The 27818-nt window shown below is 42.8% G+C and overlaps 1 protein-coding gene across 11 annotated transcripts in view; it reads left to right on the top strand.

The window, feature by feature from the left end:
• CALN1 (calneuron 1) overlaps positions 1 to 27818 on the top strand; it is a 521792-nt gene that overhangs the window by 154062 nt on the left and 339912 nt on the right. For all 11 annotated transcript variants that reach the window (XM_070567817.1, XM_070567814.1, XM_070567810.1 and 8 more), the window contains one exon: positions 11729 to 11853. In XM_070567817.1, the coding sequence (XP_070423918.1) occupies positions 11736 to 11853 (118 nt within the window). In that variant the 5' untranslated portion in view covers positions 11729 to 11735. The remainder of the gene's footprint in view (positions 1 to 11728; positions 11854 to 27818) is intronic.

Here is a 27818-nt window from a genome sequence, read left to right as displayed (position 1 = left end):
GCTATGGTCATATTCATATCATATTGCAATATATATGTGGATCAAATCAATACTTTGTACACCTGAAACATACACAATGTTATATGTCAAGAATACCTCCAAAAAGCTGGAAAAAATTTCAATTTTAGCTTTTAAAATATTGACTTTTATGATCGTTTCTACTTATATTCAACTGTGCTAGCCCTGCTTTGGAGCACCTTTTACTGAAGTTTTGTGGTCTGCTGTTTGATAAATTTTGTAAATGTTCCACACACATCTGAAAAGTGATCTCTGGGGGCTGTGGACACACATACACACACACAGACACACTATAAATCAGCCGTGATAGAAAATGTCTACATTTTTCATATCCTCTTTCTTTTTATTTTTTGTCCAAGTAATTTGTCACAGGCTTAGAAGATGTCTTTAAAGTCTTCACCAATTTTTTTTATCAGTTTTGCTTTATATTTAATTTATTTTTACTGTATAATGGTATGATATATGAGACATAGAGGTTTGTGACTAATATATTATCATTTTGGATTTTATCCTTTTTAAACATAAAATGACCTTCACTGTACTTTCAATGCTTTTTATTTTTCATTGTTTTGAAGTTAGAAGTTTCTTTTCTTTTCCATTTGCCTTAGAATCGTTTCCCATAATTTACTTTGTAAACTTCCCTACTCCTTTGGCTTGAATGGACCCTCTAAAGGCAGCGGTGGGTTGAGATTCTGTCTTTATTGTGGCTGCTTGCTGTTCTGAAGGAAACTGGGTCTCATTTTGTTCCTTTGTGGGTAACCTGTATTTTCTACTGGATGCTCAGAGGACTTTTCCTCATCTTTGAAATTCAAAATGTCCAGGATATCTAGTTCTGTCAATGTGGTCGCTAAGGTAACTTGGATTCTTTTCCTGCTATAGACACAGAAATGCTGGATAAAATATAACACAAATCTAATCGTGTAGCTCTGCCAGTTGTTTGCCTTTGCTTGCTTGCTTACAGACTTATCCTTCTCCCTCCGTCTGCTCCACTCTGCATCGTAGGGACTGATCCTTGCAAACTGCATTTCCAGATTCCCTGGCCAAAGGGAGGCCGGCGGGATGATGAGAAGGCAGGGACAGAGAGGGAGGCTAGGGCACTCCTCCCTCTCTCTGCCTTTGACAAATGCCTCTGGCAGTGCTTGTTTCTCTTCAGTGGCTCCTGCCCTGCATCTTAGCACGGTCTTCCTTCCACAGCCCCGGTTCCTGTTGGGCAGCCTCTACCATGGTTCTAGCTCCTTCTGGGCACCCCGACTTTCAGATTCTGGTAATGCCACCTTCGCCCTATGTCCCTCCAGACTAGGGGTTGGAAGAACTTTCTGCTATTGCTAATCTCTGATAACCATGCTCTGTTGGGTTTTTCAGCCCTTCTCACCACTTAGTAGATAGCTCACTGTTTCATGTTTTTTTATTGAACTACCTGACATGGGCTGTGTTTTCCTGACTATGCTCTAACTGATAAAATAACTTAGTGTGAAAGAAAGGAAGAGGAAACGCAGAGCCCAGAGAGGAGAGCGTAGGAGTGGGTGCTGCTGCAGAAGAGGAAAACCCAAAAAGGCTCTGGTCATTGGGAGTTTTAATGTCCGCACAGGGATGAAAGAAGTGGTCTTGGACCCAAAACAGCAGGAAGCAGGAAGTGAGACCCTGGTTTGGCTGCCCCTTCTATAAGTGGGGACTTAGATTCAACCTGCCCACTGCTCAGCAAAGTGGCAGAGATGCTTATTTCTGCCCAGAGCAATGGCTGCGGAAGAAAAAGGCCCCAGTGGCAAATCAGAACTCCAAACCTGTGCCTCAGGGATGTCCAGTCCAAATTTACACTCCCACGTGGTGTAGGCATTCCAAGCCAAGAGTGAATGTACAAACTGGTCCTCAGCTGATGAAAAGCCTGTGGCACCTGTGCACGGGCGTGGATCTTTGAGCACAAAGGGAAAAGCAACACCTGCTGAAGATGCTGCTAGAGTTGTGGCCCACAAAAAAGTGACAAACCACACTGGGAAACTGTTTACTACTGGGAAAAGTCAGAGAAGTACAAAAGAGGATTAGTGCCTTAAGAAATTGAGATCACAGAATGATATTCTGAAAGAAAATATGAAGAGGTAAAAGAATAAAAATTATAATGAAAGATTCATACTCAGTGAAAAGTAAGGGGTAGATTTATAAAAGAAGCAAATTAAACTGCTAGAAATGGAAAACGTTCATTAAGATGAAAAACTCAGCGGACAGTTTAAGCCACAAGTTACAAAAGAAAAAGAGTTTGTGATTTTGAAAGTAATTTTGGGGAATTACTTATAAGATACAAAGAAAGATAAAAATATGAAAAAAAATTTCAAAGAGTTTGAGAAACTTGGAAGATAAGTAATGTCTCAGTTAAGGTTTAGTTCAAGGACCAGTAACCACTCTGGGTATTGTAGTCAGGAAGGAATTTAATACAGGGAATTTGATGCTTACAAGATTGTTGAAGGGCTGAAGGAGTGGATTAGGTGATCTTTAGATTGACTCCCAGAATAATTCAGAATCGACTCTCCAGAACAGTTACTACCACTGAGGCTGCTACTGGAGTGTGTTTGCTCTTTCTAAAACTTTCTCTTTACCCCTCAAAAGCTGGAGAATGGACCCTTAAGCCATGATCCAAGGATTCAGAAGCCATTGTTACTCTTCATACCGTCACCGTGACTTCTTCCCAGCCAGGTAGCTGGGGAGTGGACAGTGGAATGTTGCCACAGGAAAATGTCATGTTTCCATCATTTTTCTTTCCTGTAGAAACAGCCAGAAGTGATCAGGGAAAGCGCCTTTATCCAGTGGCATGCTGGAGCCAGCTCATACCAGTTTGAGCCAATTGTTAAATTTTCAGTAATTTTATGAGCTGGTTATTAAACATACCCATTCTTAAATGAATGATAAATGAAATATAAACACATTCTCAAATGAACTACAAACTTACAATTAAAAAAATTATAAAAATCAAAGGTGATAAATACTAAAAACTCATTACTTCCTAAGTATTTGACTACATTTTATTATTGTCTATGATTTTGTAATCAATTTAATCTATGGTGGAAATAGTGTGTAATGGTGTACTGGTATACCACTGCGCATCTTTTCCCAATACCATGTTCAATGACATCATGTTGGTAGCTTCGAATTGGCCACGGTGGGAGTATTTACATCATGGAAATGGGAAAATGCTGCAAGACGTTTTTTGAGACCCAGTTAGTAAGCATTTACCAGTACACCACTGCTTTTGCTTCACTTCTACATTCCATACTTGTGCAAGTGCTTTTGTATACGGGAACTAAATCTCATCCAGAACTCTAGTAGCAGGAGAGTCTGGAAAATACACCTATTAGTTTTTCAATTTTCTCAGTCTGATGGAGTATGAATGGATGTTGGATGAGCCAATCAAGAGTACTGAGCTTGAATGAAGAGGTCCAAATACATCTAATAAAAATTTACGAAAGAGAGAATATAGATATTGGGAGAGAGCCTATATCTGAAAATATAGACTTAGAATTGTCTAGAATGAGTATTAACAGGTGAACAACAAGTAGACTTCTCAAGAGCAACAAATTATCTTCAGAGTAGTAAGGAAATAATTAGCTTATAATTCTTTACCAAGTTGAACTATAATTAAAATGAAATTGAGATATAGACCTTTTTCTTTTTGTTTTTTTTTTGGTGAGGAAGATTAACCCTGAGCTAACATCTGTTGCCAATCTTCCTCTTTTTTTTCTTTGCTTGAGGAAGACTAGCCCTGAGCTAACATCTGTGCCAATCACCTCTATTTTGTATGTGGGTTGCTACCATAGCCTGGCTGATGAGTGGTGTATGTCCATGCCCAGTATCCAAACCTGTGAACCCCAGGCCACTGAAGCAGAGTGTGCCAAACTTAATCACTACACCATGGGGCCGGCTCCCTAGATATAGACATTTTAAAGACAAAGACTTAAAAAGCTTTCCATTTGCAGTTCCTCAATGAAAAAATTGCTAAATTCCCCTCATTGAGAAGGGAATTGAACCCAGAAGGAAAGAGTGTTCTGCAAGAAGCAACAGTAAACAGAAAAATTGGTAAACTTGTGGGAAAGTTTAGATAAGCATTGGTTGTAACATGCAACAATAACAACAACAACAATAATGATTAATTTTGGGGGGTTTAAGAGTAAAGTTGAACTGAAATATTGGACAATAACATGGAAGAACAAAGCAATCCAAAGATGATAAACAACCCAGTGGATAAAGATGAAAAGCAAATTTATAGAAGAGGAAATAAAAATGGCCAAAAACCATATAAAAAGATGCCTAAATTAGCAATCAAGGAAATCCAATTAAGGAAAATGGGACAGTCTGATAATACCAAGTGTTGGCAAGACTACTGGGGAAACAGACATGCTTTTAGACTAATGGTGGTCTGTAAATTGCCACAACCACTATGATGGTTTGAAAATATGTCCACAAATTCTTTGATACTCTATCTTTCAAAAAGTGGAGCCTAATTCCCCACTCCATGAGTGTGGGCTGTACTTAGTGACGCTTCTAATGAATAGAATGTGGCAAAAGTGATGGTGTATGATTTCTGACACCAAGTCATAAAAGCTCCCTCCATCTGTCTCTTGGATCACTTGTCCAGGGGAAGCCAGCTGCCAAGTCATAAGAACACTTGAGCAGCCCTATGGCGAGGCCCAAAAGGAAGTGAGACCTTTTATGAACAGCTAAGTGAGTGAACCTTCTTGAAGTTGGAGCCTTTGTCTCCAATCACATCTTCTGATGGTGGTAGCCCTGGTCAATGTCTTGACTGCAACCTCAGGAGGCCTCCTGAGCCAGAACCACCCAGCTAAGCAACTCTTGATTCCTGACACACAGAACCTGTGAGATGATAAATATTTGTTGTTTTAAGCCACTAAGTTCAGAGATAATTTGTGATGTGGCAATAGGTAAATCAACCACTATGGAGAGCAATTTGGCAAGATCCAGTAATACTGTATCTAGGTATGTAGGCTAGAGAAGTTCCTGCAAATGTATACAAAAAGACACACCTGAGGATATTCATTGCGTCGTACTTTTCTGTCAATTGAATAATGGGTAAATAAATTGCAATATATTTATACAATGGAAAAACAATGGAGAAGTTAAAATAGAATTAACTAAGTGTGTGTTTATGGATTTTGATAAATTTCTAAAATTTAATATAGAGTGAATTGTGCAAGTTGCAAAAGCATATGTATGGTGTGATATTATTGATGTAAATTTAAAGGTATATACAGCAATACTATAATATATTCTATATGGTTACATTTAAATGCAGAAAAACTTAAAAACATGGAGGGCAAGGATACATTCCACCTCCAGAATAGAGGTGTAGTTGTGGAGGGAGGTGGAAGAATAGAATAGATGGGCAAGGCTTCAATGTAATACATTACTTCTTTAAAAAGATCTGAAGCAAATAAAGCGAAATATTGGCCTGTGTTCAATCTGGGTGGTGAGTCCATGGGAGCATTATATTATTTGCTGAATTTTCTGTTTGTTTGAAATAATATTTATTGCTATTAATGTAGATTTTCATTCTGCTACTGTTTTGGGATGTCTTCTTTGCTTTGCAAAGGTCTGCACCTTTTCCAAATCAGCTTGCCTCTAACCTAATGTCTTTCTTTTTGACTTAATATCTCCTCACCTTATTCTGATATTTCCTTGTGAATTTGCATTCTTATTTCGTAGACAACCTGCTTTTTTACTTGTTTTTAAGGACATAACCACAAACTTTGTAAAATTGTCTTCTTTCTTTATCGTATCATTGTTGACAATATGCTTCTTGGTCTACATCTTCTTGAAAGTGCTTCCTCCTCTAACGATGCAGAACTTTTATACAAACCCCCACATTGGTGTTTTCTGCTTACTCATTGCTATCTGATTTGAGCTCCATCCAAACCCTGTTTGCCAATTGGCATGCCCCTGCAGGAGCTTAACAAGGGAACACAATTGTTTTATAAGTGCTTGGCAAACACCCAGGGTCTAGCTGGCATTCCTCTAGTGCATCTTTGCTGGAGTAAGATGGGATCTTCTTGTCCCTATAACTTAAATCTTGGACTCTGAGGAGGAGACAGACATTTCTGGGGTATCTGAGGTCTTCTGCAGTACTTCCTTAATCAAAAGCAATGCATGAAAAAAAGCCATAATCCTCGTAGGTCATTGCTCCTAGGGTCGTTCTCACAAACACCCGTGCCTGCAGCAAATTTCACATCTTCCTGTGTAGGGTCCATGGTCCATGCCTCACACCCTTCCATTGCTATCCGTGTTGCATATGGGAGGTATGATTCCTGAGTAGCTAGAGGAAGGGGGTTCCTGCTTCACCGTGGTGCTAAGGACAGTGGCGATTTGACCTTGGCTGCTTTTAAAAAGCAATTCCAATGTAGCCAGAAGAGTGATTCTCTGATGTCATGGTTGGTCATCCCTGAGTCGCTGAAAAAGAAGAGAATTTGGGTAGATAAAAATTTCTTGTTATCCCTTTACTATCTGACTCTGTTATTTAGTTTCTGAATTCAAAGTGTCGGTATGCCACTGATTATTTGTCATTCTAATCCTAATGTGGTGACTTAATGGAAGCTTCTTCCATACCCTGGTGCTGTCAGGAATATTGTTAGTTTTGTGTCCCTTCGTGGGTATTTTTAGGGGAATTTGACAAAGGCCTTATCGGGGTCGGCTAGGCTCTTTAACTTTAGAATGCAAGGTCAACATAGCCCCTTGTATGTCTGGTAATTAGAGGACAGGAACCCCTGTCAAGTCTGCAGTAGATTCCACACACTCCAGACACTCTACCGAGAGCCCAGACTTCAGCTGAGGTCTTGCAGCTCCTTTCCAAAGTCCATCTAAGACTTTAAAAAATCTTAAGTTCTTTGAAAAAGTATCGGAGACAAGTTAAAATGCATTTCTCTGGATATCTTTCCTCTTCTCTTTGTGGTCCATTACCAGAAATTTGTGCAACTTAAATACTTTAGAGCAGTGCTTCTTAAACTGTTAGTGGGGAAAGACTAGTTTTTTTTTTTTTTTTTAAAGTTCCAGTCCTTGGCAGACTGATACTTTTGTAAAATAAGGTAAGAATGAATCACTGTAAAAAGAAATTAAAAAGCAACGATATACAAAAATCAAGTCAACTGGTCACATGCTTAGATCTTTGGACAATGCTATAAAAATTTCAATGCATTCTCTCAATTCCTGTGCTTATCTCATTCAGACCAGCAACAAACAGTGTTCGACTGGCCGTGGTCCACAGACCACACTTTGAGTAGCACTGTTTCAGAGGCCATGCAGAATTATGTTTGGTATACTCTTTGTCCAGAATAATAATATCAGACTATAGCAATGTGCCAGGGTCTTAGGTACTGTAGTGAAAAAAAGTGGAAGGTGTGTTAGTCTGCGTTCTCCAGAGAAACATAATCAACAGAGTATGTATAGAAAGAGATTTATTATAAGGAACTGGCTTACATGATTGTGGAGGCTGAGAAGTCTCAAAATCTGCGGTTGGCAAGTTGGAGACCCAGGGGAGCCTATGGTGTAAACTCCAGTCTGAATCTGAGTCCAAGTCCAAGGGCAGGAGAAGACGTGCTCCAGCTCGGCAGTCAGGCAGAGAGAATGAGTTCTCCCTAACTCTGCCTTATGTTCTATTCGGGCCTCCAACAGATTAGGTAAGGCCCACCCACATTAGGGAGGACAGTCTGCTTTACTCAGTCGACCCATTCAAATATTAACGTCATTCAGAAACATCCTCACAGACACACCTAGAATAACGTTTAACCAAATATCTGGGCACCCCGTGGCCCAGTCAAGTTGACAGATGAAATAAACCATCGCTGCAGGGCATCATCTCAAGTCACTGTGAACGGGGCTCTTCAGCTTATTACTCTGCCAAGAAATATACCAGTTCCTGGATCCTGAAAACAGGAGCTACCTCTTTTGTTTTTAACTTCCCGACACCTTGTCCATTATGTGACCATGGAGCCAGCCTCCCTGGAGCCCAGGAAATAGACTCTTCTTCAGCTCTGATGCTTTCCATTCAAACAGCCTCCTCCTCCAGATTCAGCCAGCTGCTTGCTGACACCACCCCCTGGTGCTCTGCTGCTCACACACCGGATCCCTCAGCACCGTGATGCACCAAGCCGGCCAGCTTCTCTCTGAAGCTCCCCCTCTGCCAGGTCCTTACTGACCCTCCTTCAAAACCCAGCATGTTTTATCTTCCACCTAAAGCATCCAAGACCTGCTTTGTCCTGGATCCTGCTTCACAGAATCCTTAGCAAGTAATTTACTGATGATATTTACTGAGAATGTGCCTGGTGCTAAGTCTGGTGCTTTCCATACCTTATCTTATTTCATATTTACAAAAATACTATTCAGTATGTATCAAAACCCTACTTTTACAGAGAATGAGACCTAGGCTTACAGAGGGTAAGTAACTTACCTACATGGCTATTAAGCGCAGAGCTATGATTTAAATCTAACACTGTTTTTGATGAGAAAGTCCTGATTCTTGACCATGAAACCATATTGCCCTACCAAAAATACAAATTATTCACATGATAAACAATCTCTTTAATATTTCTCAATGAGTAAAATTGCTGTTGAAAATATTTATATTTTTTCACCTCCACGTAAGGATCCGTCTTTAAGTTTTAGTTCAACACCATGGTTGTCTTTGCTGGTGAACTTGTATGTTTCCCTTCCTTAGCCAAAGAGAGGCTCTTAAAGCTTGGGCTCTTAAAGCTCCATCAGTGGCTTGGAGCAAAATTTAGTCCTTAATTGCAGCAGCTGTTTTTAGCTTACTTGGGATAATGTTCTTCCCTTTCCTGAACATGACTTTATTTATCGATATGGATAGTTCACTTGCACGTTTCTGGAACTTCCCGCTGGACTTTGAGCATTTTGGCTGCAGAGACTGATGAACTGAATGTGTACCTAATTTTGTAAGCTGATTTTTCCGGAAGCAAATTGTGTTGATCTATCAAGTGGGATTCAGATATGACCAGTTTTCTCTGCACTATCTGCTAGGGAGTGGCTTGGATATGTTCGTTTGAGTATAACCTTGTAACTGAGGCTGTAAAAATTTGTGTGGTGTATCCAAAGCTTCAGACAGCCAGATAAAGGCGGTAATGGGAAGATATTTACAAAATGCTGGGGAACTAATGTGATGAGTGGCGAAATGGGAAGGAAGGCTGTCAGCGCCTCTACTCACCTGCGTGGGGCTCTCTCTGGGTAGTGAAATTAGATAAGATCAGTGAGGGTGTCTTTGCATGTTTATGAAGGACTTATAGGATGGTTAAAATAACAGCTGGTGAGGCTCCAGGATCTTGGGGGGCCAGTGCCGAGGGGGAAGCTGGAAACACATAGGAAGCGTTAACCGGTGTTGACTTCTCATCCCCAAGACTGGGAACCTGTCCACACTGAAATGACCACAGCACAATGGTCAGGAGTGGCCTAACTTGTATGTCTGATTCTCACTTTTAAACCTCTTTGGTCTGAAATTTAACTTAGAGACAAGAAGAGATGGTAATTGAAGCGTCCTTGCAGAGAAAGATTCTTGAATTCTATTTATGTGTAGAGAGAGCCTCCCCAACGGCTGGGAGGGTGAGGTCTGACTGATAATCAGCTAAAGATATACCCCTTATAATTGGCAAATGTGTGCACACTTTGTATCTAGCATCCGGCCATTTGTGATCGGCTTGGGGAGGTATAATTTGTTAGCTGTGGAAAGAGTTAAGGGTGGTTGGGAGGCTGACACCTGCCTCTTGCCTCAGCCATGTGTCTGTTTTACTTTTCGGGGCCCAGAACATTTGGGAGAGTTCTCCCAGTTGTATGATGAGTGCAAAGTACCTTTCATAGAAATAAAGGAATCAGGAAGTGTGGTGTATTTTTTTGGAAGATAATTAATTCATTTTTAGACATGTTGGGTTTGAAATGAGAGTTTGACGTCTGGATGGAACTGTCTAGTGCTCAGCCGAGGCTGCTTAGTTGCAGTAGCACTAAGGAGGCTTGTGTTCCAGAACTGATTCTTTCACTAACTGGCTTTGTGCTCTTGGTCAAGCCCTGTTACTTTTAGGAGTCTCGTTGGTTGGTCTCTAAGTCAGCAGCTCTCAGCCCAAACAGGGACATGCTGGTGTGTGCTCTAGACTGGAGGGAGAGAGTGGAGGGGGTGTCCTGCAGGGCCTGTCACTCAGTGGTGTCCCAGGGAAGAGAAGACAGGAGCCCTCACTCCCTAGTGCCTGCCAGCTCCAACATCCCGTGATCAGTGACTTGAGTGTGCTCTGAGGGATGGCAAGCTTTGGGTGCCCTGAGCAGTCATCCTCAGAGACTAACCTTCTGTTGGCTGTCTTTTCCTGTAATTTACACCTTGTTACCCAGCAGTGCCCAGAGGGGCCGCTTGGGCCACTTCAGCTTATGGTACAGATGAAAACTTTAGTGCCAAGGGGACTCTAAAGTGACATACACGAGTCTGATAGGTGTGTGGGGAGAGAGCTCAGGGGTCATTTCTCTCCCACAGAACCCCTGGTGGGAGGCCCTCAGCCTCTCCTTGAATGCCCTCAGTGGCAGGGAGATTACTTCTTCCCGTGCTGCCCAGCTGACCCTTCTGGAGCTCTGTTCAGAAGGTGTCCTTTACCCGTCCCTTATAATTCACTCCGCATACTTCCTACCCATTCCCTAATTCCGCTCAGAGGCTTATCGGTCCTCGGTCCTCTTATCCCCCTTTCCACATGGGGAAGCAGAACCTTATGTGCTCAGTGACTCACCTATCATGACAGCCGGGTTCTTTCTGCTGTGGAGAGGCCCACCTTTCTAATTGCCCTTCCTCTTTCTGTTCTGTGCCTGCTCTTTCATTCTCCTTATGCCTCTCTTCCCTCCCCCCTACCTTAGCCTGGAGGCTCCGGCCTGCCTTGTGCTTGTGGGAACTTCTAAGCCCCAGTGGTGGCTGCCTGGGCAGAGGAGCTTTGCCTGGAGGGCTTGTTATTCTGGTCCAAGGGGATGCTTTAGTTTCCTGTGAGAATGCTGGAAGCTGCTTCGTTCTGGGGCACCGTAAGGCATCACTTACCTTTGCAGCAGGGCAGGTGTGAGTGGTATCTCAGAGGGGTGTGCTCGTAAGCCACTCATACAAGCAGGCGTCTGCATCCCAGGCAGTGTGGGGGCTACTTCTCAGAGGTGCAGACTGCTGTGTGTGTTTACTTAGAGCCCGGGCATCTCCCCGCTCTGTGAGTGCTGTGTGAGTGGAACACCTGCTTTACCTGGGAGAAGAGAAACGCTTGGATCTCCCCATGGTCACAGCCAGGACACCCTGTCCCTGGGCAGCCCAGCATTTCTTGGATGCACAGCCCTTTCTGACAAGGACTGAGAAAGAGTTTATCAGGCCAAGAAAAGGAGCAGGGCGTATTCTTGTTTGCATGGAGAGAGGGTTTTATGATGACATGGTGTCCCACAGTCTGCAAAGACAACATGGTTCAAATTCATAATTAAATGGGAAAAATGAAGTAAGACATGAATTGAAGGGAAGGATAGAACTTGAGATCATTTAAGATTGTTCAGGCCAAGGGGACCCTGGAATTTTCTGACTTTCCCTCTAGAAATGTTATTGTTATTTTAAAAGTGACACTGGCCATCTGAAAACTGAGGTGGTCCTTGAAGGAAGGAAAGGAAGAATGAATGATGATGTCTCTTTCCCCGCCCCCTGCTCTCCTGTGAACAGGGAGAAGATGCCTTTCCACCATGTGACCGCTGGCCTGTTGTACAAGGGGAATTACCTCAACCGCTCTCTCTCTGCTGGCAGCGACAGCGAGCAGCTTGCTAACATCTCTGTGGAGGAGCTAGACGGTAAGGAGCCAGCCCTGTCTGGGAGGTTAGCCACCCAAGGGAGGCATTTGTGGCTATTGTGCATCTAAGGTGAAAGCACCAGGCTCTGGCCACCAGTTGTGTCCAAATCTAACCGTGGTACAACGGGAAAGAGTTCAGAGATAAATCTGCCTAAGTGACTTCTTTGTGTGGGATAGACCTTATAGCCTGAAAGATCTATGGTGAATGTTTTGGTTTCTTGGATACTGACTGAGGGGATAGCCTTCAACTCCCAAAATGTATTTTCCAGGTTATGGAATCTTTGTCGCCAGTAGTGTTGTCGTGTTTTCATATTGTCATTTACGATGGGGCCCAGGTGCAGGGGAGGTTGAAGCCCTGCTAACTGCTGTCTCTTGACTTGTGGCCATGGTGCTCTGAATCCTTATCCAGATCAGAATCATCTGGAAGCCATGTCAAGGTGGGAAGGACAGCAATTATTTTAATTGCCCCTGTCCCTTTGCAACACAGTACAGCTCTGGGTACTCAGGGCAGGGTTAGGGATGGGAACAAACCTGGGAATATGAGGACCACATTCATCCTGGGACAGGGCCCCACAGTCTCCCCATGGGTAAACTAACCCTTTGATTAGAAAAAATTAAAAAGAGGAAGAAGGAATTTTTTTCTAGAATAGAGAATTAGGTTGGTTCAGCCAGATGCTGTACCTAGGTGCTATATCTGCTGAGGCCAAACCGGAATCAGTTTTCCCTAGTGTTTGGAGTGCTGTGTTTCGTGTGACACCATTTTAAAACGTGAAGTTTAAATTTACTTTCTGAAACAGAGAAGTCAAAATTACCCCAGATGGCCCACATCTTTGCTCTGTAAGTGTGCTTTCTCTGTGCACAATTCTCACAAGGGGAAGTTGGGAGATGCGGCTCTGGGTCAGGGAGGCCAAACTTGCTTCCTGATCAGCGGGAGATGAGGAAAGCGAAGGTTAGGGCCCAGGGATAGTTTTCCTGCTCTTGTCCACTTGGTGTGCTTGCTTCTCTAGAGTGTGCTTATTTACAGGAACGCAGGAGGGCTGGGTCCGAGGAGAGGCTGGGATGTTAGAGGATGTGGGAGTGATGTGGGAGGAGCCTGGCTCCTTTGGGCCAGCAGCTGCTCACTGCAGTCTGGACAGAGACTGGTGGCCGGAGAGAAGAGCAGGCCCTTCGGATCTCCTGGCCTTCAGTTGGCCAACGGACATTTGGATACAGGACACAGAAGGAAGCAATAGAGCCCTGACCACCTCCAAAGTGGGTCTGGCCTGGTGACCGTAAAGAAGGCCGAGGCAGGGGCTGGCCCCATGGCAGAGTGGTTACATTCACACGCTTCACTTTAGCAGCCCTGGGTTCACAGGTTCGGATCTCGGGCGTGGACATACACATCGTTCATTATATCATTCTGTGGAGGTGTCCCACATGCAAAATAGAGGAAGATTGAGATAGATGTTAGCTCAGTGACAATCTTCCTAACAAAAAAAAAAGCAAAAAACAAACCGGAAGGCCCAGGCTGGGCTGGCTGCGTTTGGTAGGCAAGGTGAGGCCCAGGCTTTCCTGCACCCTGGGAGTGGAGATTAGGGCAGGTGATGCACTGATTTGGGTGGGTTTGCGTCATGTTTGAGTAGGTTCCCTGGGTTTAGTCATCAGGTAGCAGGAAGGACTGGGAGCCTCATGGTGGGGCCCTGCTGAGTGGAGGCCCCGAGAACTGGTGCCTCTTGAAGAGGCTGTGAATACCAACCAAATGAAGTTGGGAAATCATCTGTGGCTTTCACACATCCTGGCTTTCACATCTCCCTCCTTCCTCCCTCTCCACTTTGCCATGAATAATCAAGACATGATTTCTCCAAGGCTTTTTTCTCTGTTAAATCTGGGCACCTCTGGGGTGCACAGCTTTTCAAGAGGACGATGGCTGGCTTTCAGCCCTTCTCCTCGCTTGGGGTGCCTGGCAGAAATGGCCTCCATGTTCTTGGGCAAGCAGTAGAGCCGAGGAGCTGGTTTCACTCAGGCCCAGGCAGCCGAGCAGGGCTGAAGCATGTCTTCTCCGCAGGTGCGGTGAGCAGGCAGTGATGCTACAGCCCTCCAGCCCAGGTGGGCAGACTTAGCAGTGGAAGCCCTGGTCGGGGTCCCTGATCCAGCGAAGCTGGGCTTTATGGCCTGAGGCTGGTGAGTGAGGATGCTGTGTTTGTCCTTCAGGAAGGTAATCCAGGCTCTTAGCTTGGAGAAGGGCCATTTATTTTCTGACAGAAGATTCCTTCTGCTTATTTATCTATTTTTTGCCAAGGTGAACCCTGAGTTATGACTGCTCGTGCTTTATTATGAGCACCTCGGGGCTCTGGGCAGGGCTGTGCAGATGCATGCTGAGTTTAGAGCAGGTGGCAGGGTCTGCAAACGAACTGGCCCAAATCAGTTTAGATGACCGTGGGTTGGTTCTTGGGGAAGCCGAAGTTTCTGAGGTTTTTTCCTGTTTGCCGTTCTCTTGGGCCTGCCTCGTGTCAAGCCAAGCCCTAAAGTCCTGTAGCTCCGGGCCACTCTTTTATCCTCAGAGGATGTGTGGTGTTGCACAGGGAGTTGCTGTATTGGACGCTGCTGGACATTGAAGCATCCTTTGTGGTCCAGCTACTGTCCTCCCTTACTGCTCCCCTCTCCCCACCCCGCAGTGGCTCTAGCTTTCTGCATATGGGTTACGTGGGACAGGTTCCCCCGCCTGATTAGTGTTCATCACCAGGGATGGAATGCCCATTTTCTTCAGTGTAAGGGTCAAAGGCACCCAGTCCTTGAGTGATTACCCTCTGAGACCAGGCATGAAAAGAGCCACTCCCCACGCAGACCATCTCCAGCTGCCATTCACTCTGGGAAGTTTCTATTTTTTCTCTTTAAACAAAGATCAGGAGGAAAAAATGCAAAGCTGCATCAAGTTGGCCAAATTGGAGTTGGAAATCACCGAACAAACTCAGCAACGAGGAATTGGTTGAGACATTCATTCATTCATTCATATTCATTCATTTACTCATTCCTATTCATTCATTCATTCCAGGAATGTTTACCCAAATGATTTCTGGGTGGAGGAGGAAATCAACTAAGTATCATATTTGTTGCCTGTGCCTGAGGAGTTTGCAATCTACCCATAGAGTTTATGTACATACAAAATTTATAAGCAGTCTCTTGTACATTTTAGAGTGTGTCATGTGGAATTTTATTACACATAGGAATTATAATTTTTTCAAAACAGTTTTCTCAATGCTATTTATTGAATAATCTTGTTCTGCTATCCTAATCTTAATTAAATTTGCTTCTATCTGAAGTTCATTCATTTTCATTGATATGTGGTATTCCATTGTATATAAATATACCTCAGTTTCTATATCTGTTCTATTCAGGTGGATATTTGGGTTGTTTCCAGTTTGGGGCTATTCCGATATAACTCAGCCATCTCTTGTGCAACTGTGATGTTAGGGCATGCTCTCCTCACAGCTCCCTCATGGCTGGTGTGAAATGTCTGAGTTTGGGTATTTCACATTATTTTTGCCAGTAACAGTGTCAGCCCCTCAGATGGCTGTCTTGGGTCTTCCTTTTAGCTTAGCTTAGTTTGCTCTCACATCTTTGATGGCTGTTATTTCTGTTTTTTCTTCAGGAATGCCTTCCATTTAATGCTGGATCTTCACTGTTTGTTTTCCACAATATGTGTCTCTTCTCACATTATTTTTCCCTTTTTGCATTTCTGCATTCATTCTTAAGTTTGTCTTCCACATGACTGATTCAGTTGTCTGCAGCCATTCAAAAAATTTCTTTATTATTACCTTTAGAGCCTATTTTGCTTATAGATGAAAGTTTCAGTTTATTTGTAGCCTGATTTTGTTTTAGTAGCTCTCCTTTTTTTCCCAACTTTTTGGTCAATGTATACCACAGAATATAGAATATAATACAGTATAATAAAATACAGTACAATACAGTATGATACAGAAAACTACTAATGTGCAGTTCAGTTCTTATGGAACGTGAAACATGCACCAACCACCTGGGTTAGGGAATGAGGTGTTACTGGCACCCTGCAGTCCCCGAGGGCCCTCCCCAACCTCTCTTCCTCGAAGACGACCACTGTCCTGACGTTCTGTCATCGCTGAAGTGTGTTTGGTTTTCCCTTCAGCTCAGTGGGGTCATGCCATATCTCTTCTTTTGTGTCCAGCCTCTTGTCCTCAACATTATATTTGCAAGATTCAACCATGTTTTTTGACGGTAGCTGAAGTTCATTCATTGTCATTAATGTATGTGTTCCATTTTCTATAAATAAGCCTCAATTTATTTATCTGTTATTCTGGACAGGTGTTCGAGTTGTTTCCAGTTTGCAGCTGTTAGGACATACTCTAAGCGTCCTCCATTTTGTTGCTACTGTGCTCTTAGGATGTGCTCTCCTCATGGCTCTCTCTTCCTGTTTTACTGGGGCCATATTTTTTTTACTCTCTTCCAACTCTTTGTCTTATTCAAACAACTTGTACACAGTTTATGGAAGTCTCTTCTGTTATTATCATAAATTATATACTACCTTTATTTTGCATTAGGAGATGTCCTTTTTGCTTTTTGCTGTTCTGCTTTGTGTGTTAACAATTAAAGTTCTCTGTAGGCCCCGTATCTGTTAGCAAACAAGGTTTGCAAAGAATCTTTAGCTTTCTTCATTCCACCTTTACTTTATCTCAGCCCTGGGATAACTTTCCCCTTTTCTGCCCCAGCTGGAGAATCCAGTTTCTAGGAGACATTCACCTGGTGCATGGTTGCTGGGCAGAGGTGGGGTCTTGATTGTCCCGACTGTTGAGTTCACTCGCTAGGTCACAGATTTGTCTAACTCCTTTGTGCTTCCCCTCTCCGGTTCTCCTTCATGTTTCCAAACTAGTATCCAGCATTCAGCGATCCCAGGTACATTCTGGTTCTCATCTCCCCTCTGCAAATCATACACGATGGGACATACCAACCTGTGACTCCAGTTATTCTTTGAGAGTTGTGTTCCGTAAATGAGCTTAGAAAAAGGGTGCTGCTGAGGTGGGTTTGGGTTGGGGACTAGATCATCATGGAAAACAGTTGCTATGAAATAGGGAGCAACTGCTCGATTTGCTCATCAGTGTAGCCTCTGAGACCTGGCAGGGGCAGTGGTGGTGGGTCGATGTCTTCCTTCCATATGTGCCACTGTAGTTCCCACAGTGGGTGGCAATTGTGTTTCTCCAGTTTCATTGGTGTTGCAATTAGCAAAAATTCTCCTCAACCTCTGACATGTGTACATGTCTCAAGGTTAATATTTCTGGTGATGTGGCTATACATATATTTTTGGGGTATTAATTTGAGTTTGGGAGTGGATGTATCAATCACGAAGCCCTATTTTAGTAGCTGGCTAAACTTCACTTAGACTGATCCAGAGTCACTGCCTCAGTGACCCCTGTTTGCCTAATCCAATGGACCCTCAGTATTTATTCTTGACTTTCTGCAGCATCTGGCAGTGCTGCTCACACCCTTGCTTTTGAAGTTTGTCACTGCTTTGGAATCCGTGTCGCTGGCTGACTCTCCTTCCACTTCTTTTCTACCTCTTTGTCATTTCCACCGTTCCTGTGTGCCCCTCATCTTCTGCCCATTCCTTATGCACTATTGTCTCTTGGGGTTGTTTTTTCTTGTCCCAAAGAGGATCTTTGTGCTGATTGCCTCAAGATGTACATCTTCAATCCCTTCCTCCCTCCTGCATTTTAGACCTGCTACCTACAGTCCTGTGCAGATGTCCCACAAGTTCCTTAAACTCTAAAGACCCAAAGCTGAACTGATTTTCTTTTTTCTCCAAAACTGCCCTCCTCTGGAATTTTTCTCAGGAAATGATATCACTTTATACCCAGTCAGCCGCAGGGTAATTTGAGAGTCATCCTTGGTTCCTCTTTTTCTCTTGCTCTCTGCATATAATTGGCAAAGTCCTGCCGATCTTGACCTCTCACCTTATCTCCTAACTATCTTTCCTGTTTAACCACATTGCTATTGTCTTGGGCCGGGTCCCCACCTCCCAGGCAACTAGTCTCTGGAAGTTCATCTCCTTGTGCCTTGTCCATGATATCCTCCCATATCAATCCACTTCCATTTCCTTAGAGGGAAGCTTCTCAAATACATACTTTATTAGGTTGTCTCTCTGCTTATAACTTTTTTCATCTTGTCCTACAAATATATAAATATATATGTTTAATATTTTTTAATTTTAAAAAATTTTCAAATCTACAGAGGTTTTAGAAAGTACAGTGAATGCCTGCATACTCTTCATTTAATTGTTAATATCACAGCATTTGCTTTCTCTCTCTTTCCCATTCTCCCAACGCGCGCACACACACATACACACATAATTTTTTGAGTTCTAGAATTTTAATTATGTTCTTTTTGATAGTTTCCATTTCTCTTCTGAAATACTCTGTTTACTCATTAAAACAATATTTTTCTTCAATTCTTTAGACATATTTTCCTATATTTATAATAGTTCCTTAATGTCTTTATGTCCAAAAGCCAACAGCTAGGCTCTAAGCCATCTTAGGGTTGGTTTTTATTGTCTCCTTTTTTCAGATGGTCAACTTTTCTTGTTTCTTTCATGCCTGTTAATCTTGGACTCTATACTGAACATTGTGAATGTTATATTATAGAGACTCTGTGTTCTCCTATCTTTCTCTGAAGGGGGCTGGTTTTTACTCTAGTAAGTCATTCAGTTACTAGCTGACCACCTTAAACTGGTGTAGGTTTGGTTTTATGCTTTGCTGGGGTAGATCTGTGAAGTCCCAAGGTATCTCCCAGGCGCCTCTAACTTGGCAGGGACTCGGCCTCCAGACTCTGTCTTCCTTGTGGATCTTGTCAAGGCTTGGTTTTAGGGTTTGTTCAGGCAGGTCTACCGTAGGCCTTTAGAGTGTGTTCCTTACTCTTAAGATGTGGTCTTTCTAGTGTCTCAGCTGGATGCCTGGGGTATTAATGAGATTTTTCAGACATCTCCTAAGGCTGCTTAAATTCTGGTTTCTGTTTTCCATTCTCCACCTCATAGCACCTGCTTCCTGGTCAGTCTGGTTTAATCTCAACTTGCACATGGGTAGCCCAGCCTTCAGCCAAGTATTCATAGGGAACACAGACACAGACTTCTGGAGCCCCCTCTCTGCATAGTTTTCTTCTCTCTGCTGCCTTACCCCACAGATTATAGCTCCTTCAACTACCCCTAAGTATGAACTGTGGTTGGGAAAATGTCCTCAGGAAGAGAACCAGGGTGGATATTGGGGCTCACCATGTGAATTTCCTTTCTCCCTGCAATTGCAATTCTGTGCTACCTGTTGTCTACTCTCTGAAAACAGTTGCTTTACATATTTTGTTCAGTTTTATGATTGTACATGGTGGGAGGGTTATTCTTGTGCCAGTTACCAAAAGTTTTTTATTAATAATTTATTTTTTTACCTGAACCAGTTAAAACTAATTTTCAACCATCATAGCACTTTATCCTTTAAAACTTCACTTCTGCTTATAATTCTTAAATGGCTCTCTACAGCCTGCAGCTGTGTTAGCTATACCTAAACACTGTAACACAGCATATGAAGTCCTGTGTGGCCTGAACCCTTCCTTTTTGTCTGCTTTGACTTCCTACTTGCCTTCCAGATGGTTCCCTGCTGCCTCTGGATCTTTCCTGCTTCTCTGCCTTTGTTATAGCTGCTTGTGTCAGGAATGTTCTGTCTACCTGGGAAAAACCTACTCATCTTTTAATTTTCAACATTGTCGTTGTTGTGATCATCATCACAGATGAAGTTTATTGAGTGCTTACCATGGGTTAGGAACTGTCCAAAAAGTGCGTTACGTGAGTTGACTCATTTGATCCTTTCAATAATCCTATGATGGAGGTACTATTATTAGCCCCATTTTTGCAAATGTGGAAAATGGAGACTTTCAATAACCTTGTTCGAGGTCACGTAACTAGCATGTGTTGGAACTGAGATGCGAACTCCACCTGACTTCAGAGCTCATGCCTTTTAAGTTTTGTGCTCTGAATTCTCCTCCCTGCTAGATAAGACCCTTTGTGCCTTCCTGGCACCTCATGTCACCATCATATATATCACTGCCACCACTGTGACACGTGGGTGAGAACTTGGCTGATTAATCAAACTTTCAGTGGGTGGAGAGATATTTTTAAATCTCTGTGAGAGCCCAGTGTGCTCCTCACTGGGAGCAGAGGTAGAGTGCAGTCCGGGGAGGGCTGATGGTGGGCATGAGTTCATGCCAGAAGGAGGCTGGCTCCTGTGCCGTGAGCTCTGAGGAGCCCCTCCCCACCGCCACCCATCTGGTCCATCATATATTTTCTTGTAAAGAAGAGTCTCCTCCCCGCCCCCCTTTTTTCCTCCTCTACTGTGCTGCTTGATTTAAAAATCCCAGAGGCACACCCTACGTGCCCTTTTTGAGATACTTCCCTCTACAGGCTTTTCAAGAAGAGTTTTAAGGAGGCAGAAACATTATCGTCACAAGAAGAGAAGCTCTCAAGTCTTATCTGAGAAGGCTGATGGCTCAGAGTTCTCTCCTCCAGAGGAGGCGATAAAACCTACACAATGGACCACATCATCCAGCAGGAGTGGGAGTGCCAGATATACAGCTCTGCTCCTGAGCTAGGAATTAGCCTTACAACCTGGGCTTTTTATCCACCTGGGTACCTTCCTCCTGGAGGCTTGACCTGCCTTTGAGCCTTGAGAGGGAAGTCTTTTGTGGAGAGTTGTGAAGCTTTGTTAGCAGAGCCAAGGAGGGATTTCTCTGATGGTAGCTGTTTCCAAGGACCCACTCCTTAAAGGGACATTTGCTTAAGTCTTCTTGTGGTTTTCTGCATCTTGTTCTGAAAATGCATTTTGATAGCTGTGGCCAAGAAGGAAACCTGAGTACCATCCCTGCCACTTTCATTTTATTCATTTGTAATTTATGTTCTGCCTGCTTCCAAAAGTGATCGAGACATCATATGATAAAGGAAGAAATATAAACTGCAAAGGCTGTCAGAGTAGAAATAGAAAAAAAAAATTCACATGTAAAGAGGAAGAAAAAAACATGACGGCCCCTAAAATGAATACATTTACTGTGAATGAACATTAAATTTAGCTCCAAGCTTCCAGCTGGTTGGAGCAAAAAGCTAACACGAATTACCTTGTTCCAATGACAGCTTAAAGTGTCCCATTGGAAGAATGGTCTTCTCATTTAAATAGGAGCCCTTTGGCCTATAATTAAAAAAAACCAATATACAACCATTTTGTACTGTTATTTCAGAGATTTGGGGGGGCTTTCAACTTTTTTTCACCCTCAAATTTCCAAGGATTTTATTTTTATTTTTTTATCTATTTTTACTAGTAATAGTGGCTTGTGATGGTGGTGATTCTCAGTGAAGGAGGAGGTGCTAATCTTAGGCTCTCCAGATGCAGAGAGATGAGGGCAGATTGTAGTTTAAAAAGCCTTCCCACCAGATGATTCTAAGTAAGCCATGTAGAACATGTTTCTCTGATTCTTACTGCTAAGAACCCTGCTTGAGATAGTACTCAGAAGTGATATCTTGGTACAAAAGTTCAAGGATCTGCCTCATAAAGCATGACCTTGAATTGGGATATTTGAGGAACAAGAGTTACCAACCATTCATCTCTATGGTAAAACAACCTTGATATTATTCCTATGGAACCTTCCACTCTCAACAGACATGCATCCTAATAGATCTAGTAAGGTAATTAAGCCCCCTCGTGCTTCCCCAGAGAACTAAATAAGTTAACCTGTTGAGTAGAATTGTTCAGCATTATCCATCTGGATGCTGAAGAGAGTTTGCCAAGACTCATCATTTTGATGTTGGCTTCATTGATACTGAGCTGTTTCTCCTGGTGGTAATTGGCGAACAGCAGATTCAACTGTTTCCTGGGGCTACTCAGGGATGTGATATTAGCAATATGTTCTAGCAGGGATGGCTCACTGGTCTTTCCCCTTCACAGTGGCATTCAGAGAATCTCATCTAAACACTACTCCAAGTTATTTAAAAGCAGATGCTGAGCTGGGACACAGCCGTTTAAAATCCACGTTCTTTATCAGGATGGTCATTTCTGCTTTCTCTAATTCTCAAGCTGGAAGAGCACTGGATTTACATTGAGACCTGTATTGCTATATTGCCGTATAACAAATTACTCCAAAACTTACTGATTTAAAATGAAAAAACATTTTTATGTCACAGTTTCTGTGGATCAGGAATTCAATAGTGGCATAGATGGTTGCTTTGGCCAAATGTCTTTCAAAAGATTGTAGTTAAGACATTTGCTGGGACTGTAATAATCTGAAGGCTTGACAGGGGCTGGGGAATCCAATTCCAAGCTCACTCACATGGTTGTTGGCTGGAGGCCTCAATTCTTTCCTTGAGGACCTCTCCATAGAACTGCTTGAGTGACTTATGACATGGGATTTGGCTTTTCCTAGAATGAATGATCATTTTATGCCTTGTCTCAGATGTTACATATTGTCTCTTCTGCCATATATATTCATTAAGAGTGAGTCATGGAATACAGCCCACACTTAAGATGAGTGAAATTAGTCTCCATCTTTTGAGGGGAGGAGTATCAAAGAATTAGTAGGTATATTTTAAAACTACCAAAGACCATACAAATTAGTTTGGAGATGGTTTCTAGCTATTGAATTGAAAGCTAATGAAATGTTATAGAAAGTTCTAAAATCATACCTAGAAGTTTCTTTATGCAGTGAAGAGGAGAGAACTAATGGTCATTGGTGTAAAAATAAGACTTAAAACCTACCTGGTCTTGATGGAGTAGGGTCTCTGCAGTCCCTCAGATCTGGGTTCCTCTCAGTACTGCTTAGCAGCTGCAACAGAGATTCTTATCACCTCCCCAATATCATTTCTTCCTTAATAGTAGAAATTTCATCTGGATAAATGGATACTAGAATAAAGACTACAGTCTCCTTAAGAGCTAGGTGTGGCCATATTAGTAAATTCTGGCCAATGGGATGTAAGCAGAAATGACATTGGGCCAGTTTGGTGCACTTTGCCTCTTCTTTATCCTTTCCTCCTTATTACTGGAATTGGAATGTCATCATCTACCATGAAGACAAAGAGTCTCACCCTTGGATGATAGAGTGGTGAGCTGGGAGGACAACAGGTGCCTGTGGATTGTGGTAGTAGAACAGAGAGAGACCAACTTCTGTCTTGGTTGTTGTCACTCACACCTGAACCTAAACACAGCAGCCATGTCACCACAAAGTAATCCAACCTCTAAACCCATTTACCAATTTTTAAATTAGTGTCTTACATAAAATACTACTCTTAAGAATCTCCCACTTACTGCTTTTGAGGGTGAAGTATTGTTGTAGAAGATTAAGAATGATGGATCTATAATTTCGAAGCATTGGAGGTTTGTCCTTTTTCTAATGTGTATATTGACTATATTTTAAATTCATCTGTTGAAATGTTCAACAAGATGAAAGGGGTGGGGCCAGGAGGGAAGGCTAGATGGCAGAGACCTTGGTGGCCTCCTGGAGGACGTTAACTTTTGGTGGATTTGTCTCATCCTTGAGTGCAGGGCCCATGTACTTCACGTTCGTCCCTGTGAGCAAACCTGGGGAAAGTACAGGCACATAGTGACCACTCAGAAATACTTGCTGAATAAATGAATGCCATTTATTCAACAAGGAAGTGAATGTCCTCTGATGGGAGAAGGTGTCTCCAAGTGGGCTTATTGTTCCCAATTATTCATTCTATAATGAGGGTGGAATTGAGATGATACATATGGCAGTGAAGCATGGTTGATGGTCCATGGACTCTAAAGAATCAAATGACATACTTCAGTGCTCTATGAGTTCTGTTTTTCTCACCTGTACAATGTGGATAATAGTATATATTTATAGGAATAATATGAGGTAAATATGCAGAATGAGTTACTATTGCGTATTGGGCATGTAGTAAGTGCCCGATAAATAGTGACAGTAGTTGTTGCTATTATTGTGGTGATGATAATGATGACAATGATGACAACAAGACACATCAGAGAAAGGACTATCACTCCCACATTAGGGCAAGTTGGCTCTTCAGAGGAAAAAGCAAAACACTAGCCAGTGTCCTATGGAGTTATTCTGTCAGGACAGGCTCGCTTCAGGATGTCAATGCCCATAATTGAAAGGCCTGTCAATGTGGAAGTATCTAGACACTCCATCATGATTCTCTGTCTTAGCTCTAAGTCTATAAGGACACCTTTCCTACTCACGTCCGGCCCAACCCCAGCACTTTATCTGTCAAAGACCCTGACCTCATTGGTATGGAGGTCAGAGTCTAAATTGTCAAAGAAAGGAGAAGACAAGAGACCCAGTGACACTGGCTTCCAAACCTTGGGTTGTCCTGAGAGATGGAACTGGGATCCTGTAAGACCTGGGCTTTGACATGGGAAACATCTGTGGATGGCTGAAAATTCAGGCCTTACAAGTTGTCACTGTGATGCTCCCAAGGATCAGGAGTGACCATGACCATATTGGGGCACGTGGGGAAGGGGAGTCATGGGGACAAACCTGAGAACTCAGGTTTCCTGCACTTCCATGCTGCCTCTCCTCAGATGGCCACGTGCAATTTCTTAGCCAGCACCTGTTGGGGCCGAAAGAACTTCTGAGAGTTTCAAGTGCATGACTGATTATGATTTTATGCTACTCTCTTTAAGAACACTTCAGAGGTGCCATCTATTTCTGGGAAAAGTGCCTTGAGCTGACTGCTGAACTCTCTTGCCAGAATTTGGGGACCCTGAATATGCAAATTAAGAAACGTGTTGTTTCAAACTTTGAATCCTCAGTGACTGAGGTTAGTCAGCCTACAGGACAGGTTGATGAAGAGCTATGAAGTTGCTAAAGGCCAGGTCAAAGAATGTTCTAAGTCTTTGAACCTGGAGTCTGTGTATCTCCTGGAGCTTCTGAATATTTTGGGAGAAGATCTACAACTTTTGTTATATTCTTAAAGGAGTTCAACAAAAGGGTGACACCAGTTGCTCATCTGTGCCTCGTGAACTGGACCTCTCTTACACCCATCACTACATAAAAGTTTTTGTTTTATTTTACTTTCTGTGGGAAGACTGGACAAGGTGTATCGATGCATGCTACTGAGGTCCTGTTGTCTTTACTAATATTGCATTGGTTGTGGAGTGGAGAATGGATTTGGGGAGCATCTAGAGGCTGGGGCACAACCAAGAGCCCGTTCTCATAGTCAGGGGAGAAATGGTGAGGGCCTAAACTTAGAAAGTGGCAGTGAGTTGGAGAGAAGTGGGCCTGGGAAGTTATAAATACAGATACTTGACTGTGTTTATGCTATTCAATTAAATGCCTACAATAACTCTGGGAGGCATTGTTGTTCCCATTATTCAGATGAGGGAAATTAGTGTGAAAGTGATTACCTTACTTGCCCAAGGTGCACAACTAATAATTGCTGTACTCAGATTCATACTCAGCTTTCTCTGACACCAAAGCCCATACCCTTCATTAACTACCATGTTGTACTATCTCCACCATAGCAAGTCTTGATGAAATGTGCATGTGGAATGGGCAAGGAGGAAGAGGAGTTAGGTGCATGGCTGCTAACTAGGAAACGAGTTAGGTGCAGGTGCTGCCAGTCACTGAGACCAGGGACATAGGAGTTTGAAGAAGGTAGGAAGAAGATGATGAGAATCGAAGATCATTCCACTGGAGGGGGCCAGTGGGCCCTTGAATACTGAATTCTGGGGCTTGATATAGCTGGGAGATAGAGATTTTGGAATCTTCATTATGTTGGAGTGATGGGTAAAGGAAAGAGAGCCAAAGAACCAATCCTAAGGCCCAGTGGCCCCTTATTCCTTTGATCGCAGGTGGTTGTCAATGATTGGGGGATTGGGAGGCACCACTTCTCCAGCTAAGCTTCTTCATATCCTTTAACTGTGCTGGATATGCCATGTGTAGTCTCCTGGCTATCCTTCATATTCTCAAAGCCAAAATGCTCTATCAGAAGGAAGAACTGTTTGAGTTAACATAAGAGGTCGTGTATTTGTGCTTAATTAATTTGTTTTATTGATTGACAGTGCCCCTCTCTTTCAAACTGTTAGTTTGAGTCAGAAACTTTCCTGAACCCATTAGCTGTCTTGGATTTTCAAAGTTCATTCTGGATCTAGGCCACACAAATCTCTTTTTCAGGTATCATAGAAATACACTGTAGTTTTTTTCTGCTAAATAGACCTACAAAGAGACTATATTACATCAGAGGTCACCTGCCTATAATTAAGACTGCCACAGGCAACCATTAGGCCGAGGATAAGGAGCCTGAGTTCTGGCCTGCAGTAATGAATTCCAGGGATTCTGGAGTTAGACTGAACTTAGTTCAAATCCTGGATCTGTCATTTATCATCTCTGTGTCCTTGAGCAAGTTTTAAACACTCACACATCTTGGAGTCCTCATCTATATAATGGGGTAATATTAGTACCCACATCATGGGAAAAGCATGTAGCACGATGCTCGGCACATGGCAAAGTGCTCTGTGGGAACAAAGTGTTAGGTTTATTGCTTGGCAGCCTAGGGAAAAGGAGTAAGATTAGAGGGAAATGCTGAATTTCTTTTCTCTTTCTCTTGCTCAGCCAATTGAAAAGGAGTTGATTGAATCAAACTAGAAAGTGTGAAGGATACTTTAAGAAAAGAACAGAACTAAGTCTTATCCGTGAATATGGAATTTGGTCATCTTTTCATCTTTTTCAAGGTAGTGTGTGTGTGTGTGTGTGTGTGTGTTGTGCAGGGTGCAGTGATGCTGAGAGCCCTGATTCTGGGCTTGTCCCTGAGCCTCCTCCTTAGGACCTCCAGAACAGCTCAGACCACAGGGGCCCTTCCACTGCTGACATGCCATCATGGTTGTATGAACCCACAGTTCAACAGCATTTTGCTGATGTTATTGGGCTGGGCATGCAGAGATATCAAAGGAGAGGGATCCATAGCTATTGAGTATTTCTTTTGTGCCAGGTACATATACTAGGCTGTTTCACTGTCATTCATCATCATCACCATCATAGTTACCCCAGAGAGTCACTCTCCTCTCTTATCCCACTCTGGTCTTCTCTTTCCCTTTCTTGGAATCTCAGAAGCACACTGATTCTGCTGCAAGAGAGAGGTTACACAGATAGGGATCCTGGGGTGGAGGGTAATGTCCAGGTTTCAAAGGCCTATGGTGTATTTCCTCCTCTTCTATGTGGGACCAGGGCCAGATTTACCAAGAATTCTTCAAGATGGAATGTCTTTCTTAAAGTATAGAGGTGATAAACCTGCCATCTAATACTACACTAATAATGTCCCCAGAAGTTGTTAAATCTTGAAATTTACCCATCTGTTCAATATATCTCTCTTTGAAGAATATTTATTTAAGTGAGATAAGACATCAGGGAAGGTGCTAATGGCTTCAGGTTGACTTGTGGCACATGTCACCACTGTGAGCTCAGAAACAGACTGTCCCCTCTGCAAAAAAAAAAAAAAAAAACCTGTGGAAGGAAAGTGTTTTCCCCTGAGCCTCTGATGATGTTTTTTGATTACAATATGTTTTTTGGCTCTAAAGCATTGCCCACTCATGGCATAACACATTTGTCTTCATAGAGAAAGTGACTCAGTGTGTGTGCTCGAGATGGCTCAGGTCACTTGGGAGGTTGATGAGTGGGGATGGCAGACACTAGACCCAGGGCAGAGGACTCATACATCATGTTCTACCTTCATGGCCTTAACAGATTATCAGGCAGAGACAAATAAAGTACACTCTCACAGTCATGCTCTTTGCATTCTTCCAAAATTTGATCCAGTCCTGAGCCAATTCTAAGCAAAAACAAAACAAAACCCAAAACAAAAAAAAACCCCACGGAGTATTTGTCAAGAAGGCAGCTATAAAATTGTCCATTGCCAGGCTAATGAAACCCGATAAGAAAAACCTCATTCATGAGATTCTG

The sequence above is a fragment of the Equus przewalskii genome, chromosome 12, assembly GCF_037783145.1.
Source record: "Equus przewalskii isolate Varuska chromosome 12, EquPr2, whole genome shotgun sequence".
Classification (NCBI taxonomy): domain Eukaryota; kingdom Metazoa; phylum Chordata; class Mammalia; order Perissodactyla; family Equidae; genus Equus; species Equus przewalskii.
The sequence above is the reverse complement of the archived record's forward strand: the minus strand, read 5'-3'. Positions and strand labels throughout refer to the sequence as shown.